At 41.7% G+C, this 20,313-nt stretch overlaps 1 protein-coding gene across 1 annotated transcript in view; it reads left to right on the forward strand.

Annotated features, from left to right (window-relative positions):
• LOC102498527 (UDP-glucuronosyltransferase 3A2) overlaps positions 1-19,622 on the forward strand; it is a 21,163-nt gene extending 1,541 nt beyond the window's left edge. The window contains exons 2-7 of the mRNA XM_006156326.2: positions 3,159-3,260; positions 7,299-7,413; positions 10,493-11,024; positions 12,912-13,143; positions 14,573-14,792; positions 18,083-19,622. Coding sequence (XP_006156388.1) covers positions 3,159-3,260; positions 7,299-7,413; positions 10,493-11,024; positions 12,912-13,143; positions 14,573-14,792; positions 18,083-18,359 — 1,478 coding nt within the window. The 3' untranslated portion in view covers positions 18,360-19,622. The remainder of the gene's footprint in view (positions 1-3,158; positions 3,261-7,298; positions 7,414-10,492; positions 11,025-12,911; positions 13,144-14,572; positions 14,793-18,082) is intronic.
• The last annotated feature ends 691 nt before the right edge of the window (positions 19,623-20,313 follow it).

Below are 20,313 nucleotides of genomic sequence, written 5' to 3' on the forward strand. Positions count from 1 at the left end.
TTCTTTCTTTTCTTTTTTTAAAGAGGGTTTTTGTTTGTTTGTTTGCTATAGGGTGTGTGCGCGCTCGCTGGAGAGACAGAGACAGAGAGACAGAAAGCGAAAATCAAGAAATCACCTCCCCAGGGGGTTGGCTATGCTGCAATCCCTTCTCCTCCATTCTCCTCTCTGGATTTATGCTATTCATGTGTTTTAAGCTGCCAGGTTGGGGACTTGAACCATGGTCTACTATGTGGGAGTCCAGTGTCAGAACCAGTACTTCATCTGTTGGTTTTTCAATGGGATTTTCAAAAAGCTGTGTTGAAGAAACTAACTTCATTTGAAAGCCGTGTTTTTCCTTTCTAAGTTTTAGTAGCAGTGAAGCTAAAAGGCTTCCTTCTTCTTTCTTTTTCCCTTTTCTTCTTTCTTTTTCTTTCTTTCATCAGTGGTCCCCTCTGTCAGATTCTAGGGAGCTGGTGAGAATCCTTGTCTTTCCCGAGAATGCACCTGGCTCACCACCAGCTCCTCCAAGGGGCTACATCTGTGGGCATCCCTATTTTACAATCTACAACTTGGTTTTTCCCAGCATGGATACAGTACATATTATGAGGTCATTAGCATTACCATATACAATATATCAACAAATAACTTTTCACTCTTGTGTCTATTAAATGTTGTTTTTTCCTGACCGCCTCCTTCTCATACCCTATTACTTAGCCACTATTACCCAACCCCTCTTATACTGTTTCTAGTAACTGCAGTTACCCTCCTTGCTATTATATCTTCCAGTGTTTAGGTTTCTGTTATAAAATGCAGGCATTCGCTATATGTTAAGCAAGGACATGCAATACCTATCTTCCATAGTCTTGGTTTGCTTCACTTAGCATTACACCTTCCATATTCATCTGCTGCATCCAGAACAGCCAAAACATAGGACCTATGGAAATGGAGCAAGATAAAACACACAAGACAAGCAATAATCTTTCATGGGGAGGCCAGGAGGCTCACAGTCTCAGAGGAGTGTAACCCAGACTAGCTGATTCTCTGTGTGTTTATTGAGAAGGAGGGCACTGGGGAGCGGGAAAACATGTGCTAAAGTTTTTGCACCTGCTAAGGTAGCAGTAGGCCTGTGAGGCATGTTTAGGGAACATGTCAAACTCTATCTGGCTGATGTGGTCATGAGCTCCTGTTTTCAGGACCGAGCAAGCACAGTGCTCTGTGTCTCATTATGGTGCATACGCACTAACCACCTCAAGGTCCAACTGCTCTGCAACATTCATCTGCTTTATATCAAATGTCAGGGTTTCATTGTTTTTGTTTGTTTGTTTGTTTTGTTGTTGTTGTTGTTATTTTTAATGGCTGAGTAGTATTCCACAGAGTACATGTACCACATTTTTATGGCTGAGTAGTATTCCACAGAGTACATGTGCCGCATTTTTTTCTTGGACATTCGAGTTGAGTCTGTGTCCTAGCAGTTACGAAGAATGCTGCAACAAACATGGTTATGCAAATGTTTTTCTGACTGAGGGTTTTCCTATCCTTTCCACAGAAGAGTAGAATTATTTGGAGGTAGGGTAGATAGTTCTATTTGAAGGTTTCTGAGAAAGCTCCATATTGTTCTCCACAGCGGTTTTACTAATTTACATTCCCACCAAAGGTGTAGGAGGTTCCCTTTTCACCACAGCCTCACCTAGATCACAGTTCTTATATGCATTATATGTGAACAAGGAGGGTAGGGGTTTTGTGTTTTATATGTCCCTTGTTACTTCAAACTGTACCAGTCTGGGTATTAAAAAGCAGAGTTACTGCCAGAGCTGCACTCCATTTTCCAAGCTCTACACACTCCCACCCTTATGCCCAAACTCTTGGTATTTGCCATTAGGTTCTTTCCTGATCTGTCTTTCCCTGCTTCTGAGATCTTTGATGAAAGCAAAAGCTCTGAGTTGGAGAAGATATTGATGTTGTGAGACCTGTTCTTTTACTGAAGATCAAGATTCTCTTTCTGTAGGATCCAAGATTGTCCTCATATCAGTGGTTCCATCTCGCATGCTCCTACAATCCAGGAGTCTCATTTGTTGGCTCCATTGCTGTCTTACATATCTTAATTCTTTTTTTTTTGGAGAGGTTTTTGCTATAGGGCGCGTGCGCTCGCCAGAAAGACAGAGACAGAGAGATAGAAAGCGAGAAATCACCCTCCAGGGAGGATGGCCATGCCGCAATCCCTTCTCCTCCATTCTCCTCTTGGGATATTGGGCACGTACGCACACACGCCCAGCGTTGAGTTTAAGCTGCCGGGTCCGAGATTTGAACCGTGGTCGACTACATGGGAGTTCAGCGACACAGCCATTACGCTAATTGCTGGTCCCCGTATCTTAATTCTAAATTGAGAAACTTTCACACTCAAATTAGGAAACTTCCTGCCAAATACATTCGAATCTCAAGCACTTTAAGTTGTGATTCCCATTCTTCTGGTCCTATGTCTGTTCCCACACTCAACTTTCAGCTCCTGTATTTTTCCCTCCTACAGAGATACACATTTATAAAGAGAAAGATTCTAAAAATAGCTCTGATTGTCCATTAGGTACCCTTCAAACTCAAGTTCATGGTGTTGTACTACATTTTATGCTATTGCAATTATTTCTCTAGACTCAATGTGTCAGTGAAGTCCTGGTTAAAATATAGCATGTATCAGGGCTGGCAGGTGATGTGCTGGACTCCTACATGGCTGACCATGGTTTGAGTCCTGGACCTGGTGGCTTGCTTTCTCACTTTCCTTCTCTTGTTCTGTCTCTGTCTCTTTGATCAAATTAAAAAATAATAAATAATAATAGCAAATACAACTAAAGAAATCATTTTAATTAAAAAATGCAGCATGTATACATTGTCCAGTAAGAATGAGGAACACCTTTAAGGCCTAAGCACAGGAAAAGTCACCACACTAAGGTGGAGACCACAGGTCACAAGAGGAAATCTTTGATTGAGGGTTACTGCAGGTCAAGGATTTGGAAAGTTAGTTTCCACATGCATAGGCTGGGCTTTATCCCAAGGAGAGATTGACAAACCTCATCTTCTACTATTCACTATTCACTTTCTGTTTTCTACTCCTCTTTGATTTATCACCCTGCCGGCTTCAAACCCTCTGTTCTCTGTTCTACAAAATTGATGATGTGCATTCTTCCTAGGTGGGAGCCATTACCTACTGATGGACCGGGTATCTCAGATTCTTCAAGATCATGGTCATAATGTCTCCATGCTTCTCAGAAGAGGAAATTCTTTGATATCAGGTATCTTTTCTCACTAATTGTTGAGTTCTATACTCCAGGCAAAGAGCAGAATGTTTTTTGCACAGAAAGGCTCAGAAATTATTTTTAGTTTTTTTTTTTTGCCATAGTGTGTATGTACTTGCTAGAGATGAACAGAGACAGGAAAAGTGAGAAATCCCCCCCACACACCCCACCCCAGAGGGAAAGGCTATGCTGCAATCCCTTCTCCTCAGGATTTTGGGCACACACACACACACACACACACACACACATGGTGTGACTTTCAAGCCACCAGTTTTGGGACTCATAACTGTGGTTGGCCATGTGGGAGTCCAGTGCCTTAATCACCACACCACCTGCTAGCCCAGAAAAATTTTATTTTTGAAACTCTAATTGGTTTGAAAGTATAAAAAAGGTGTGTGTATGTGTGTATGTATAAGTGTTGGAAACCTTAGGCTCTATCGACCAGATTTTACACTCCATTCTGCCTTATTTTCTCCCTTACCTAGACTTATTCTACATCCTAAGCAACTCTCCACACATTATCACAGATTATTTTGATAAATATTACTCTATAACATAGCATAATATAGCTTGAACAGAAGTATTCAGCCCTTATGTGTCCTAGGACTCTTTTATTTGTATGTATCATAGGTTATTTTTTGCTCTTATGATCTGAAATATAGTAAGGCTCTCTTAGGAAGACCCTCATTTATGCAGCTAAGATAAGAATCTAGCATTGAGATGATCTCATAGTTTCTGAAAAATCTATAGTTGCCCATGAACTTGTGTGTGATAATTTCAGAAGTTTCCGAGTCATTGGGACCAGCAGTTAGCGTAATGTCTATGTCGCTGGACTCCCACGTAGTTTACCGCAGTTCGAGTCCCGGACCCAGTGACTTAAACTCATACCGGGCGCGTGTGTGGGCGTGCTCAAGATCCCGAGAGGAGAATGGAGGAGAAGGGATTGCAGTGTGGCCATCCCCCCCCGGGGGGTGATTTCTCGCTTTCTATCTCTCTGTCTGTCTGGCGAGCGCACACACCCTATGGCAAAACCTCTCCAAAAAAAAAGAAGTTTCCGAGTCATTGAATCCAGAGAACTTAGGAAGCTCATAAATATTGTCAATTGTTCTGTGTTGACAGCCAAGGAAATGGAAGCCTAGAGAACCTAAAAGATTTGCTCAAGCTCACAACAGGTTAATAACAGTTGAATGGGTTTAAGCTCTGGATTGCTCAATACGGAAGTGTGCCTCAGATTTTGATGAAAAAAAAAATCCCAAAGTAAGCATCTTTGAGAAACAAAATTCTGAGTTATTAGAAAACTTTAAATGTGACTTTTGGTCTTTTTTATTATTCAGATTGTTTGAAAACTTTTTTCAGTAAATTATTTATTCATTCATTCATTTATTTGTTTATTAGTTTTGCTAAAGGCTGTGTGCACCTGCCAGAGAGGGAAGGTAGGATGGAAGAAAAATCCCAAAGTAAGCATCTTTGAGAAACAAAATTCTGAGTTATTAGAAAACTTTAAATGTGACTTTTGGTCTTTTTTATTATTCAGATTGTTTGAAAACTTTTTTCAGTAAATTATTTATTCATTCATTCATTTATTTGTTTATTAGTTTTGCTAAAGGCTGTGTGCACCTGCCAGAGAGGGAAGGTAGGACAGAAGGAGAGATACAGAGAGAGAGAGAGAAGGAGAGAGATAGAAATAGGGAAAGTTGGAAAGTAAGAAATCACTCCCCAGGGGGCATGACTATGTCACGATCCTTTCTTCTCCATTTTCTTCTCAGGATTTTGGGAAATATTTTTAAATGGTTTCTCATATTTCTTGTGCCTCTGCAGTGGTTTCTGGTCATTCTGTGACAAAATCTCTCCTCTACTTGTCTGAGTTTTTCAGGGGGTCAGACTTTTTTTGGTCCTTGCTTTCCTTTCACAATTTGGACAGATTTTAGACCCTTTTGTTATAAGAAGCCCTATTCAATATAGGTTGATTCTAAAGTAACATGCATGAATGAGTTTAAGTAAAACACAAAAATTAGAAATATGTTTTCTCTAGAAGGAAAAAGGCCTAAAAAATTTTAGACTTGCAGCATTATAGGTGCAGAGAGGCTCAATAGTTGTTTCTTTCTCTTTTTTTAAAGAATTATTTGATTTTATTTATCACTATTATTATTTTTAAGAAATTGCTACAGGGCATGTGCACTCATCAGAGAGAGACACAGAGAGAGAAGAGAGATTGAGATAGAAAATGAGAAAGCAAGCTGCCAGGTCTGGAACTGAACCATAGTCGGCCATGTGGGAATCCAGAGCCTTAACCACCATGTCACCTGCTGGCCCCAATAGTTGTTTCTTGTTGTGTCAGAATTTGAGACCGCTGACTGACCAAATAATTCCCAGGGATTTAACTGAGGTACTGGGTACTGTAGTTTGTGTGGGGCAATGGGTTGTCCTTTTGATGAGCTTTGTGAATGTTTCTATGGCTTGAATAAGTATGTCAAATAAATATTTGAAAGGAGGACATTCATCCTCATTGCCACTGGAAAAAGCTGGTTAAGCCCTTGCTGGCAAAGACTGTGGGCAGTAGTAGGACCCCATGGTTAGCCACTTAAAGGTATATTGTGCCCTTTCCAAGGTGAAGGGAAATTGTGAGTGAGAGTCTGTTGAAATAGGCACTGGACAGAAATGCCAGACACACTTGTGACTGCAGAGTATTTGCCCAAAGACACTTGAAAGGGGTCGGCAATTTCAATTCTAGTTGGAACGAGGGACTCAATAATGGGATCTTACATTAACCTACTCCCAAACTCTACACAAAATTTGGTTTGGATGTTACGATTGATGAAGGCACACATGGATTAAGAGGGCATACGCCGTTTGTTGCTCTATCTCTCACTCTCTCTCTCTTTCATTTTTTTCTAACTCATCAGAGGGCATATGTGCTCATCAAAAAGAGACAGACAGATGGGACCAGCAATTAGTGTAACGGCTGTGTCGCTGGACTCCCATGCAGTGGACTGTGGTTCAAGTCCTGGACCTGGTGGCTTAAACTCACACCAGGCGTGTGTGTGTGTGTGCCCAAGATCCTGAGAGGAGAGTGGAGGAGAAGGGATTGTGGCATGGCCATCCCCTCTTGGGGGTGATTTCTTGCTTTCTGACTCACTCTCTCTCTGTCTGGCAAGCGCACACGTCCTATAGCAAAAAACCCCCCAAAAAACCAAAAAACCCAAAAAAACAAAGTTAAATTTTTTATTACACATCAGTAATGGGGAAAGGGCTAAGCTGATAAGTAGGAATGTAGGGAACCACTATTACAATGAAGCCTTTTAATATTTTTTGATCGAATAAAAAAAAGTATTTGCATAGGTAACTTCAAATATGAAAAAAAATTTAAATAGAAAAAGTAGAGGCTCTGGGATTGAATAAAACTATATTTAATTGTGAAATCCACCACTTCTTACTTGTGCTACCATGACAGGTTATCTTAAACTAAATTAACCTTTGTTTTACCTGGTAAAATAGGAACAAATAGCTCAACCTTTAAATGGAAGCATCTATGATTTTTTTTTTCTTTTAGAGATTTTTCCTATAGGGAATTTGTACTCACCAGAGAGACAGAGAGACAGGAAGCAAGAAATCATCACCCACCAACCCTGGGGAGATGGCCATGCCACAATCTCTTCTTCTTCATTCTCTTCTCGGGATTTTGGACACAGAGGCACATGTGCCTGGCATGAGTTTCAAACTGTCTGGTCAGGGGCTCGAGCTGCAGTCGATCATGTGGGAGTTCAGTGCCTTAACCACTGTGCCTCCTGCTGGCTCCAGAAGCATCCATGATTTTAAATTGATAAAAAAAAAATCTGAATCATTGTATGTGTCTCAATAAATGACATCAGTTTACAAGAAAGAATGAATGAGAGAAACAAAACAAGATAAACATCTTCCCAAAAGCAAACATTCAAATAAACATAAAATTGCTATTATAAAGAAAGTTCAAAATGATGTTAATGCTAACACGTTGTATGGTGTATTTAATTTTCTAATCCATTGGTGTCTTTTTAGATTTCAAAGAGGGGCAGAAATCATATGAAGTTATCAGTTGGTTTCCACCTGAAGATAATCAAAAAGAATTTAACAAATGTTTTGATTTCTTTATGGAAGAAGCTTTGAATGGCAGGTAATTTGTTTTTATTCTTTCAACCAAAGAGTCACTATGTTACGGAACATATTGGAATGAGGATATAGAAAAAGACGAATGGGGAACCAGCAGTTAGCATAATGGCTATGTCGCTGGACTCTCACGTAGTCGACGCGGTTCGAGTCCCGGACCTGGTGGCTTAAAACTCAGACACCGGGCGTGTGTGCGTGCGTGCCCAAGATCCCGAGAGGAGAATGGAGGAGAAGGGTTTGTGGCGTGGCCATCCCCCTGTGTGTGTGGGGGGGGTGATTCCTTCTCTTTCTCTCTGTCTGTCTGGTGAGTGCACACGCCCTATAGCAAAAATCTCTCCAAAAAAAAAAAAAAAGACGAATGGATGAACCATGGAGGGACAAATGGACAAATGATAGATGCATGAGTAGATGAATATTGTACACCAAATCATCCAGCACAAGTACTGGAAATATCCACTTCTATTCTGTTCTAATGTTAGAAGCATGAATGTATCTCTACATAAAGTGGGAAGATTGTTCCTTCTGAGACTTTCTTGCAAACTTCACCTACAATCTTTGTCTATAAATTCTCCAACGTGGACATAAAGATAGACCCTTCAACTTCTTATTACTGATAGGGAAATCAGAGCCATATTTTTCTACTTATTCTTCCTCCCTTCTCCTCACATGTGTTCATAAACAGAGGGAAAATTTCTGGCTATTGATTTTACTGAAGCTAAATATCTGGCCATGTATAGTTCTTATAAAAATTAATCTACCTGTTAGAGAAAATGAGGCATGAAATTAACTCATTTTGTTCCATCTGGAATGGAAAGAAATACATACCTTTGAAATCTCTTATTTATTTATTTTTTGAGGGGTTTTTGCTATAGGGCTTGCACGCTCGCCAGAAAGAGAGAGACAGAGAGACAGAAAGCGAGAAATCACCTCCCAGGGGGGATGGCCACGCCTCAATCCCATCTCTTCCATTCTCCTCTTAGGATCTTGGGCATGCAGGCACATGCGCCCGGCGTGAGTTTAAGCCACCAGGTCTGGGGCTTGAATTGCAGTCAGCTACATGGGAGTTCAGCAACATAGCCATTACGCTAACTGCTGGTCCCCATAACTTTGAAATCTTTTACATAAAAGAGAAAATACAGAAACCCATGCCTATCTTATTAATAATGGTGACCTTTCCCTTTCTTCTTTCTACCCAGTAGTCAAGGTGGCTTTTTTCATAAAGCTTCTTTTTCACCCAGGCTGGAAGATCACATTTCCTCCCCTGTAGATCTGGTCTAATGCACTCATTTTACACTGAGTTTATATTGTCTTGCATTGTTAGTTATGTATTTTAAGTATGTGCCTTGTCTCTTTTCCCCCAGTTTAATAGTTTTAAGAACAGGTGTAGGTAAGAGTACATTCCTGAAATATTTGGATTTATTAGTTTAACTTTAAATGTGATTAATAAACTATAGCCTAGGAATTTTTACTGCATTCCTGAAATTGTCCAAAAGGTTTGGTAATTTTTCCTTTTATGTCTATCTTCACAAATACACAGTGGACAATGATTTCAGCAACTCATTTTCATTTAGACTTGAAGTTGATCCTAACGATCAGGCAGAGAACTGCATGTCACCAGTGAATTCTCAGCCTCAAGACCTTCCCTAACAGGACGGCAATGCTGCAGTGGAATACAGGTTACAGGTGTGCCACAAAATCAGTTCTCTCTGTCCTCCAAGCAGCCAACAGGCCTCTGATGTCTAGAGACCTTGTGCCTGTCACCTCTGACCATGGCATCTTATTTCCCAGAATGCTTTAAAACACGATTATACCCAGTGCTGGCTGTAGTGGAAAGCACTACGAGAATTGTCTCAGGAACATTTGCACGGGCAGGCAAAGTCTTCATCATACTGGGTCACTGGAAAAGTCACAGTACTTTTTTTTTTTTTTTTTGGAGAGATTTTCACTATAAGGGCGCGTGTGCTCGCCAGACAGACAGAAAGAGACATAGAGACAGAAAGTGAGAAATCACCACCCAGGGGGGATGGTCACGCCGCAATCCCTTCTCCTCCATTCTCCTCTCAGGATCTTGGGCACGTCTGCACATGTGCCCGGTGTGAGTTTTAAGCCACCAGGTCCGGGATGCGAACTGTGGTCGACTATGTGGGAGTCCAGCGACATAGCCACTATGCTAACTGCTGGTTCCCAGTATATTTTTTCATAGAAAAATAAGTCATGAATTTTCTGACAACTCATATCAGTAAAGCTTTGGCATGGTCTTCTTTGACTACCACTGCCTGCATTGACAAGGAATGCTTAATCATATTTCAAAATCAGGTTCTCCACCCCCATCTTCCCCAATTCTTAACTCCTAAGCATAGAAGATTCTTTCTTTTAGCTGAGAATTTAAGTTCTGATAGACTCAGAGTCCCTTGGGTAAGGTAATTGGTTATATACACACACACAATGCTTAAAAACATAAATTATAGAGGCCAGTAGGTGGTGTTGTAGTTGAGGATCTGGACTCCCACATGGCTGACTGCAGTTTGAATCCTGGACTTGGCAACTTGCTTTCTCACCTTCTCTCTCTCTTTCTGATGAGTGCATGTGCCTTATATCAAGTTAAAAAAATTGATGAACAAAATTAAATAAATAATTCTTAAAAAATAGATTATATCATCAATATTGATGGATTCTATTATAAATTGCTTATATAGTTTGTCTGGGAAAAGGAGAAAATCACTCATAAAAAGTCATTACATAATGAGAGTTGAATAGACCATTTATCAAGTGGATGTAGAACTTTGAGATCTGCTTTAGTCAAAGATGGTCCCAGAGCAGAATAGCAGGGCCTTGAATTTCATTGATGATGTATAGGATCTGAATAAATGGGGGAAAGGGGAGTGGATGAGGGAACACTCTAGGGAGAAGAAACATTTGGAGCAGAATGGCCACGGCAGTTGGTATTTGTGGTAAAGGGATTCAGTATGTGAGTGCTGGTACATATATTCTAACTTCCCTGAGATACTTTCTTTGTAATTCAAGATTGTTTTATGTATTATAAATTTAATACTTCCTCTGTTTATCTTTTACTTTCTTTCTTACAGAGCAAGATTTGAGCACCTTATAAAATTCTTAGAACAATTTGCATCTCAGTGCAGTCAATTGCTAAAGAGAAGGGATATCATGGATTCCTTAAAAAATCAGGACTTCGACATGGTGATAGTTGAAACTTTTGACTACTGTCCTTACTTGGTTGCTGAGAAGCTTGGGAAACCCTTTGTGTCTGTTCTTCCATCCTCTTTTAATGCTGTGACCTTCGGGTTACCCAGTCCAGTGTCTTATGTTCCAGTATTCTACTCCTTACTAACGGACCACATGGACTTCTGGGGCCGTGTGAAGAATCTTCTGATGTTTTTTAAGTTCTCCATGAGGCAAAGGAAAATTCACTCTGTGTTTGACAATGTCATTGAGGAGCATTTTGCAGCAGGCTCTAGGCCAGTTATGTTTCATCTGCTACTGAAATCAGAACTGTGGTTTGTTAATTCGGACTTTGCCCTTGAGTTTGCTCGGCCCTTGTTACCCAACACTATTTATGTTGGAGGCTTAATGACCAAACCTGTTAAACCAATACCACAAGTAAGTAAACTCTTAGTTTGAATGTGGATTTCATGTAGAGGCCTTCAGTGCACAGCTGGTGGCTTTCAGCTACCAGTGCAATACTGGAACTAAAGTTGGGTAAGGCAAGGCAGGTACACAGGGCATGCCTTTTAAGGAAGTGCTCACTTTTAGGGATGTGCAAGCACAGTGTAAGGCCTTGCATGATCCTGAGATTGATAGCCTCCTTCTATGGTGCACACTGGTATTCTCTCTTGCCTTATCCTAGTCCTGGCCTTAGTGGGATAAGCCCTTTAATTATAGTTGGTATTTCTCATTTGCATTTTGTGTGATCACGTGTACAATAAAGATGTAGCAAATGCCTGTTACAAATAACTGTGAAGAAGACAAATTAGTCACAATGCAACAGACAACACTGTGAGACCTGAGTAACCGGGGCAGGACCATGTGAAACTGACAGCAAGATCTGCAGACATGATCTCCATATACCCTGCCTGCAGAGACTTAGCTCCTGGCTATAGTAAGAACTGCTGATTTGATTCTTTTAGGGTGGGCCTGAGCCAGTGGATGTTGTAAGTACTGTTGAATGCACTGCTTCTGAAATTCTTTAAAGAGAAGAACTAAGAGAGCTAAGATAGTTGGTTGCTGTTGTTAGTAAGCACTGGGTTGCCATTGTACAGATGTTATAGAGTATTCTGCCACTGACAGGAAATGTGATCATCTCTGTTTTTATAGATGAAAAGCAGGTGCTCAGCTTTCCTACTACTATTCAGCACAGAGGCAGGAAGAGCCTGGATTTGTTCTGGGTCTTGCAGGCACCAAAGTGTCTATACTTCTCCACTTACCTTGACTGAGCAGGAAGAGTTGGGAGATAATCCATGAATGAGAATGGATTTGTGTTGGTAGTAGGAGTAAACTTGGGGGGAAAAGCACCTGCTTAAGTTGGGGAGCACAGGGGGCCTAATGTGTGGAGATGAAAGTGAGATTGCCCTGAGAGGTATGGTTCACTGGGCAACTCTGGCCAGACTAGAGTAGTGGAAGATTCAGTTGTACAAATGAAGCCAGGCAAAATTGTACAAATGAAGCCAGAGACCTTAGTCGATAGGAGGTTGAGTGAGGTGTTGGCCAAATAGGAAAGGGAGGGAATTGCGCAAGGATAATAATGAGAATAAGGTTGAGATAACAGGTGCCTTTTTAAAAGTTTTTTCTTCTCTGCATATTCCAATTTTGATATAATGGTCTTTGTAATTACAAAGTCTGACAGTGCTATTTTAAAGTGATCTTTTGGAACGATAAGTCAGATGATGGTATGTTTGGATGGAATCCAGGGGGCCTGAGCCCCCTAATGATGAGCGTTGGGAGCTGAGGGAGTTACTGAAGTCATCTAAAGAAAAGTTCGGAAGTAAGAATGAACAAAACTATGTTAAAGCTAAGGTTAAGACATGAAATTGCAACCTTACTTAAGAACTTCCTGGAGAACTTTTGATTTAAGCTGTCCACGTCTTCTGTTAGGAGGGGGCATTGCTGCTTTCCCACATGGCTGTAATTTGCAATCATATGAATGATCTACTGAGGTATGCAATGAAGAACACATATCAATGACTAAAAATATCAAGGAATATTGGATCAACATATGCTAAATGACCCATTCTGTGTGGGTGACTGAAGTCTTACCCTGTTCTATTTTCTTTTCTTATCATAATGGATAGAATCTCCAAGAGACATGGAGAATGGGAATATACTCCATCCAGCCTCCATGAGTCTCACTCCCTGCTGTGATAAGTTTCAGGACGATGGACATGAGGCAGTGGAAGGAGGATGTGTTAGTAAATAGTCTGACTTTCATTTCATGACTGCCTACACTTTCACAAACAACTTCGTCACCTCTTCTTCATTATCTTTCTCCAGGACTTGGAGAAATTCATCACCAGGTTTGGAGACTCTGGTTTTGTCCTAGTGGCCCTTGGTTCTATGGTGAGCACCTATGAGACCCATAAAGTTCTCAAGGAGATGAATGGTGCATTTGCTAGACTCCCTCAAGGGGTGATATGGAGGTGTGGGCGTTCTCACTGGCCTAAAGATATCGAATTGGCGGCAAATGTGAAAGTCGTGGAGTGGCTTCCTCAGAATGATCTCCTGGGTAAGATGAATCAGATCTGCTCCTCTCTTTCCATTTCGTTGTCTTTAGGGTTAAACAGGGCTCTGACCTCTAGCTGGGCATTTGTACCAACCTTACTGATAGATAAGTTTAGATTACATAAGACAGAAAAGGATTGGCTAGCCAAAGTTCTTAGGAAATCAGGCTATCCTTTCAATGAGATCAGATACTAAAACAACCTTTTTTTTATGTATTCTTTTCTATCCCAGGCCTATTGTGTATGGCCAGAATCAATCATTCTTTGAGGTCCCCTAAGCCCTCTTTCATTTGGTCTTGAATAAGGTTGTCCTCCAAAAACCAAGACAACATGTGAATTCTGAGAAAGTGTAGTGGTGGTGAAGGGTGTGTAGTTGCCACTCTCCTTAGTGTCTTTATGAGCACCAGTTCAGCCATGTGCCCTTACATGGGTACTTCCATACATAGGCATTGATACCTCCTCCTAATCTACTAAGGGCCTGAGCAATTCATACCCTCACAAATTGATGCCAACAATTTCTTTAGTATGTGTCAAAATACTCATGTTTAAGCTCAACAACCTCAAATCTGGTTATCTGGCTCATTAGTTAATCACTTGGTGCTAGAGAGCTCCCTCATCCACCAGCGGGTTTTGCCTGCACCCAGTGCTGCTGCCTATAGCTGCCTTATTGCATAGCCACGGAGTAGAAAAGAGGCTCACAACCAAGATTATGGCTCAAAATAACCTGGGGGAAGTTAAGAAACAGATTCCTAGTTCTGCTTCTGTAGATGTATTTCTTTAATTCTGGGGGAGGGTACATGATTGCCATTTTAGGGAAGAAATAAGGAGATTGAGATTCTGATGCACACTGCAGTTGACAGGTACTTTTGAGATGGCAAGGTAGGAACTGGAAATACTGAAATATAGGGTCCAATTTCTGCTTTAAGAGACTTTGCATATAACTGAGGATATAATAATATCAGTGAAACTTTTGTAAGTGACACATGAGTTGTGCCGTCAATAAATGTGTTGGGAATTAGAAGAAAAAAAATCAGTCAGCATGAGATAAAAGAGAGTTCAGGACAGAGACAGAGAAGGAGAGACCCAGAGAAACATACAAGAAGAGAACAGAGATGACCGAATCAAAGGGAGGCATAGGACAGAGGGAAGGAAGAATGGATGGATAAATAGCAATATATGCATTGCTTAGAGTTCTTTGGGTTTTAAGTCTGAGTTAGGTTCTGGCTGAGGCAAGAAGTCTTTCTATAATGGAAAGCTTGGAATCCTGTATCTTGGAAAATACATCCCTGGATATGCCCAAGAAAAGTTATTTATTATTTACAATGGCTCAAACGTGCCTCTAGATCCCCTTGGCATTTTCTTATGCTCTTTCTGCTCTGCCTGTTAGAAATGTTTCATCCTGAAATGTTCCACCCTCTTTCTCGTTTGTCACAGCTCACTCTAGCATCCGTCTTTTTGTTACTCATGGTGGACAGAATAGCATCATGGAGGCCATTCAGCATGGTGTGCCTATGGTGGGGATTCCTCTCTTTGGAGATCAGCCTGAAAACATGGTCCGAGTAGAAGCCAGAAAGCTTGGCGTTTCTCTTCAGTTAAAAGAACTCAAGGCAGACACACTGGCTCTTAAGATGAAGCAAGTTATAGAAGACAAGAGGTATATAGCTCTCTGGAGTTGGGAACACTTAGGTTAAATGAAGACATAAACATTGAGGTCACTGTGTGGGTCTGTGTTTTCAATAAAAACTGTATTTTCCAGGACATGGAATAATATGTATGTCATAAAGTAGATGACTTGTGTACTGAGAGAAAGACTAGAGCAATTTAGGTTAGATGCTGGAATAATTTTTTACCTTATAGCATTTTTTTAAGAATTATTTTATTTACCTTTATTTATTTATTTGACCGGGTGGGGGGGGGAGAGAGAGAGAGAGAGAGAGAGAGAGAGAGAGAGAGAGAGAAAGCCACCAGATCCAGGACTCAAACCATGGTCAGCCATATGGGAGTCCAGCGCCCTTAACTACCCTGCCACCTGCCATCCCCTCTACCTTACAGTTTGATGAAGAACCAAATTACATACACAGGATCTCTTTGAGAGCACTTCTGTTGTCTTTACAAATAGATTTCCTACTAAGACGGAATTTATCTTTCCATTCTGCAACTACCCCACATTCTTATTCTAGGTCTTCTGTCTTTACCGCTCCCCAATGCTCCTCTTCTCTTCACATGTGAGTCCTGCATGACATTCGAGTCTCATCTGCAATGTCATTTCTCAGAAAGTTCATCTCTGACAGTCCTAAGTAGCCTTCTCTCTCACACAAGCTCAATTATATTATTTACTTTTTACTTAGAGTCTCCAATTATCCTCTTTGTTTGTGTTTTTCTTTACTATCTGTCCTCCTACACTAGAGCATCAAAAGTAAGCTATAATGCCGGGGTCCAGCCTCAGCGTGGGTGGGTTATCTCGACGGAGGTGGCACTGGAAAGAAAGGAAGACTAAGGCCTCGATGCTTTCATGCACGTCCTTAGCCGGACACTCCCAGAGATCGCTCTCTGAGGAGTGACAACTGCTAGGAATCATCGTGCCTTTTTATTGAAAATGTGATACATGCTGTATCTTCTTAGATCTTGATTACTGGGAAGGGTCTTTTGAAGAGGGGGCTTGCAGGATGTTTGATAGCTTTAGTCCCGGGCCAGGGCCATAACGTTGCTGGTTACGACTTAGATGGAAGTCTTGTCTTGTTAAGTAAAGACACAGTTAATATATGGACTGTCTATACATTACAATAATAGAGGGTGAGTCTATGATCTTATATGGGAAATGAAGATGATCTTGTAGCTCCGGAGACAACACAGGATGTTTTATTAGCAGTTTTTATGGTCAACAGCACATAGATGAGAAACTCTTTGTAGTTGAAAGCTACCTGTTGCTTTAGATAAGAACTCCCAGCTAAAATGGTTAATCTTTCTGTGGAGCCCTCAGCTTTGTTTATTCTGTTGTCCCATCCAGGCTTTTTCCTCTAATAAATCTGGTTCCTGCATTTTGTTTGTTGAGTCTTGTCAATTAGTGAGTTCTTTTGTTTTATCTCTGAGTCTCTGTTATGTGGTGAATGTGCTGACTTTGCTAGTGTGGCCTGTAGCTTTAACAAGGGGTATGTAAGTAAAACTAACCTTAAACTAACTTAGTCTACATATGCTTCTAATGCTAATTTGGTTTATACTAACTTAATCTATATGTTAATTTTGGCTTAAAAACAGACAGGTGGGAGAGTCTTAAACTTCCTGATCCTCCTGTCAGTCTTAGGGAACCACATTCCTACAAGATCACTAATTGGCTTTATTGCAATGGTTGGGGGTGATGTTTTACCCTTACACGGTACAGTAATAACAGTAAAACTCACGGCAGAGAAATTGAATACCGGCCAGTTCAAGGACACAAGGGAGAGCTCGTAAACTGGGCCTTGCCTCAGTTTCTTCCCAGTCCAGGCCTTGCCTTAGAATGGGAGGCAGCATCCTTAACCAGCTTGTGTTACCTGCATGGCCCCGTCACTATAAGAGGACAACAGCTAGTGCTTTCGTTTTCACTGTGTTCCCAGTGTCTAATACAGGGCCCACTACCAGCTAAGTGGTTATGAGTTTTGGCTAATGTAATAAAGAAACCCAGTGACTGCCAAGGTAACAAATTGTTTATTCAGCACTGTGATCTCATATGAAGAGAAATATATGTTTTTTTTTCTTATAATTCAGAATTAAGTAATGTATTAGGATTTTAAGGACACTAACCTGAGTCAGATCTCAAGACTTCACATATTAGCTTGTACATGGGACACACTCAGTAAGTTCTTTTGGCTGTTAAAAACACAACCACATAGCGTGTGGTTCTGAACCCTAGAAAAGTGGTTAAGCTTCAAAACAGTTGTATATGTTTGCAATTTCGTTTGTTGTGCATGACCATTTTATAAAGAATGGGTTTGTAACTTTTACCAGTTTTTCAAAGACCTAGACCCAAAATGGCCATGATATGCCAGTTCCAGTCAAGAAGTCATTCTGGGCTAGACTTGTCCCCAGAAATGGAATCATCAGGCCAGCTACTTAATTTGTAGGACATGGTGTAAAATGAAAATGTAGGACCTCTTGTTATGAAGTTTGTGAATGTGACAACAGTGACAAAAACCCAGGACAGGACACTACAAACGTGTGGTGTAGATATGCAGAACATGCCCAGGAACCCAGCTGTCAGCATCATACTCTGATGGTGCATGGAAACGAAAGCCTTGCCCTGAGCCTGGCAGAGCCCACAGTTACTTTTGCCACTAGTTTAGAGACTGGCACAAAGGAAGTGTTGCATGTACATATATGATACATTATATCATATATAATTTTCCTATAGTATATTATACACCTCTGTGGGGTAGGGATGACTCCTTACCAACAGAGTCACTGTTTTATCATTTAGCACTTCAGTATTAAGAATGAGTTTTTGCATATAAGGACCATTATTGAATGTTTCAAGTGGAATCAGGTGAACTATTGCAAGGGCCAGGCCAAAAAATTGCTCTTGAAACCTAAACTTTGGTGCATCCTATGGGAAAGGATCATACATTTGAAGGCTTGTGAACCTGTGTCGGTAACATTCTTCTCTGTTTCTTTCTTTTTTTGGGGTGTGTGTGTGTGAGGTTTTTGTTATAGGGCACGTGTGCTCGCCAGAAAAAGACAGAGAGAGACAGAGAGACAGAAAGTGAGAAATCACCCCCCCCCAGGGGGGATGGCCATGCCGCAATCCCTTCTCTTCCATTGTCCTCTTAGGATCTTGAGCATGCACGCACATGCGCCCAGTATGAGTTTTAGCCACTGGGTCCAGGACTCAAACTGTGGTCAACTACGTGGGAGTCCAGCGATATAGCCATTACACTAACTGCTGGTCCCTCTGTTTCTTTCTGCCATCAGGTACAAGTCTGCAGCTGTGGCAGCCAGTGTCATCAGGCGCTCCCACCCTGTAAGCCCCTCTCAGAAGCTGGTGGGCTGGATCGACCATATCCTCCAGACAGGGGGGGCAGCCCACCTCAAGCCCTATGCCTTTCAGCAGCCCTGGCATGAGCAGTACCTGCTGGATGTCTTCTTGTTCCTGCTAGGGCTCACTCTGGTTGCTGGGTGGCTCTGTGGGAAGCTGCTGGCCATGGCGGCCAGGTGGCTGAGTGGGCCTAGGAAGCTGAAGGAGACTTGATGTGAGGTGCAGCCTTGGGGGCAGATGTGTTTGGTGGTGATGTCACTATTTCTTGAGAGCTTTTCACCAGTTGTAGCAAGCCCTGTTCTCCACATCATATCCACTTGCTCATCTTGCTACAAATTCCTCCTCACTTCTTTAACCAGTACTCTAGCCCTTCTTATTTGCTGGATAGTAAAGGATGAGCTGCGACTCTGCCTCTGAATGATTTGGACCTCTGACCTTCAGGTTTTCAGCCTTGAAGTTCACTCACCCCCTCACATCCTCTGAAGCACTGAGCCTGATCATTCCACCCTCCATGTCTAGCATCTTCTCAGTCTCTTTTGCTCACTCTTGCCTCAAACTCTTTTCATAGAATGACATCTATGAAGGACACTTTACCAATTCTTTCATTTTCTATTTGCTTGTCCTGCATCCTTTATCAGGAAAGCTGTCCACGTATGTGCATTCAGGCTCGGATGCACTTGTGAGTCTCCACGTTCAGGCCCTACCTCTAGTGGACCCAGAAAGATACTCTTTGCTGGTTGGGCACGGAGACTGTGGGTTCCCATATTTCCTCGAAAGCAAACATTTCCAAACATTACAGAATTCTCTCCCCCATAGGTGCCCACTGGCCTAGAGACTTCTGTCATTGTTTCCCAGAGTTGTCACTTGTTACTCAAGGCTATAGGTTGGCTGGGAAAAAAATCTCTGCACTGGTGGCTGTTAAAGGCAAATGGGCCTAGAAGTGGGCATTGGGTTAACCAACTTACTGCCACAGACCAGGGGACACTGAACCTGAAGTGGTACAAGAAGAGCAAAGCACCCCTATTCAGGATCTGTAGAAAAATGTAACTGTGGATGAATTCTCCTTTCTGTCAGTATGGCTCTGAAACCCTCTGTGCAGATTTTGTGGTAATGAGTGGGAGGTGTGTATCTACATTACGATGCCCCACATGTGTGGGAGAATAGGGACTCCAGATTTACTAACAGGTGCTGCATTTACCTGAACGTTCATGCATACTGTTTCTGTATTTAGGCTACCCCAACTCCTTGCAAACTCTCCTCCCTTCTGGCTGACATTATGGTTTGTAAGATACCAAAGTGAAAAATGTTAGGATGGAGGCAATGGAGCACACCACAGGCCTTTCCCCTTCCCTACCCTCCACAATTTGCCTGTACTTAGATGCCATACACACTATAAAGATCAGCAAGAAGAGCACATGAAACCCACATAGCTCATAATTTCCCATAAGTGGAAAAATAAACATGTAGATTTTAATAGCTGTCTTCTGAACTCTTGCTGTAGACTTTTGTGGGGAGCTATGAGTATAGGCGCACAGGACATGTGAAACAGGGTCACTGTGTTCTTGTTATCAATCTGGCTGAGTCCATGGAGACAGAGCTCATACACACACAAGCTACACAGAGCAGGTGTATTTCTTGCAGATAGGGACCAAGAAACAACAGAAGCCCAGGAATCAATGCCACCTAGTCTCCTAAGGGCCTGGAAAACTGCCGAGGGTGGATAGAGTCTCATTTGCCCATGTGTCACTTCTTTCTAAGTTCAGGGACTCTGAGAAGCAGTGCTAAGAAGGATCCCAGAGGCTACATGACACACTGGACTGGAAGGAATCCTGTTCTGGGAGGACTGGAACAAAGCCTGAGGTGTTCTAGCCATTCCCTTCTTATCTCAGGATGTGTTGTATCTAGTACATTCTACAGCTTTTCTTCAGAAATTCGAGTCTTAGCCACAATATGTTTCACTAAGCCTAGGAGAACCACTCCATAAGCAGATGGTCAGGCCTATGTGGGGCAATAGCCTCGCCCAGGATTCCAGTGATCAGGTAAGAAGTTACTAAAGTGATTAGAGAAGAATCGTTCAGGTGGCCCCACTGTCTGCAGCCAGAAGGTCTGTTGTTGTATCTCCTCTACCTGTGTTTCAATACTAACTACCTGAGGTATTTGTCCAATT

This window comes from Tupaia chinensis, unplaced genomic scaffold (assembly GCF_000334495.1).
Source record: "Tupaia chinensis unplaced genomic scaffold, TupChi_1.0 Scaffold000489_1, whole genome shotgun sequence".
NCBI classification, from domain to species: Eukaryota; Metazoa; Chordata; class Mammalia; order Scandentia; family Tupaiidae; genus Tupaia; species Tupaia belangeri.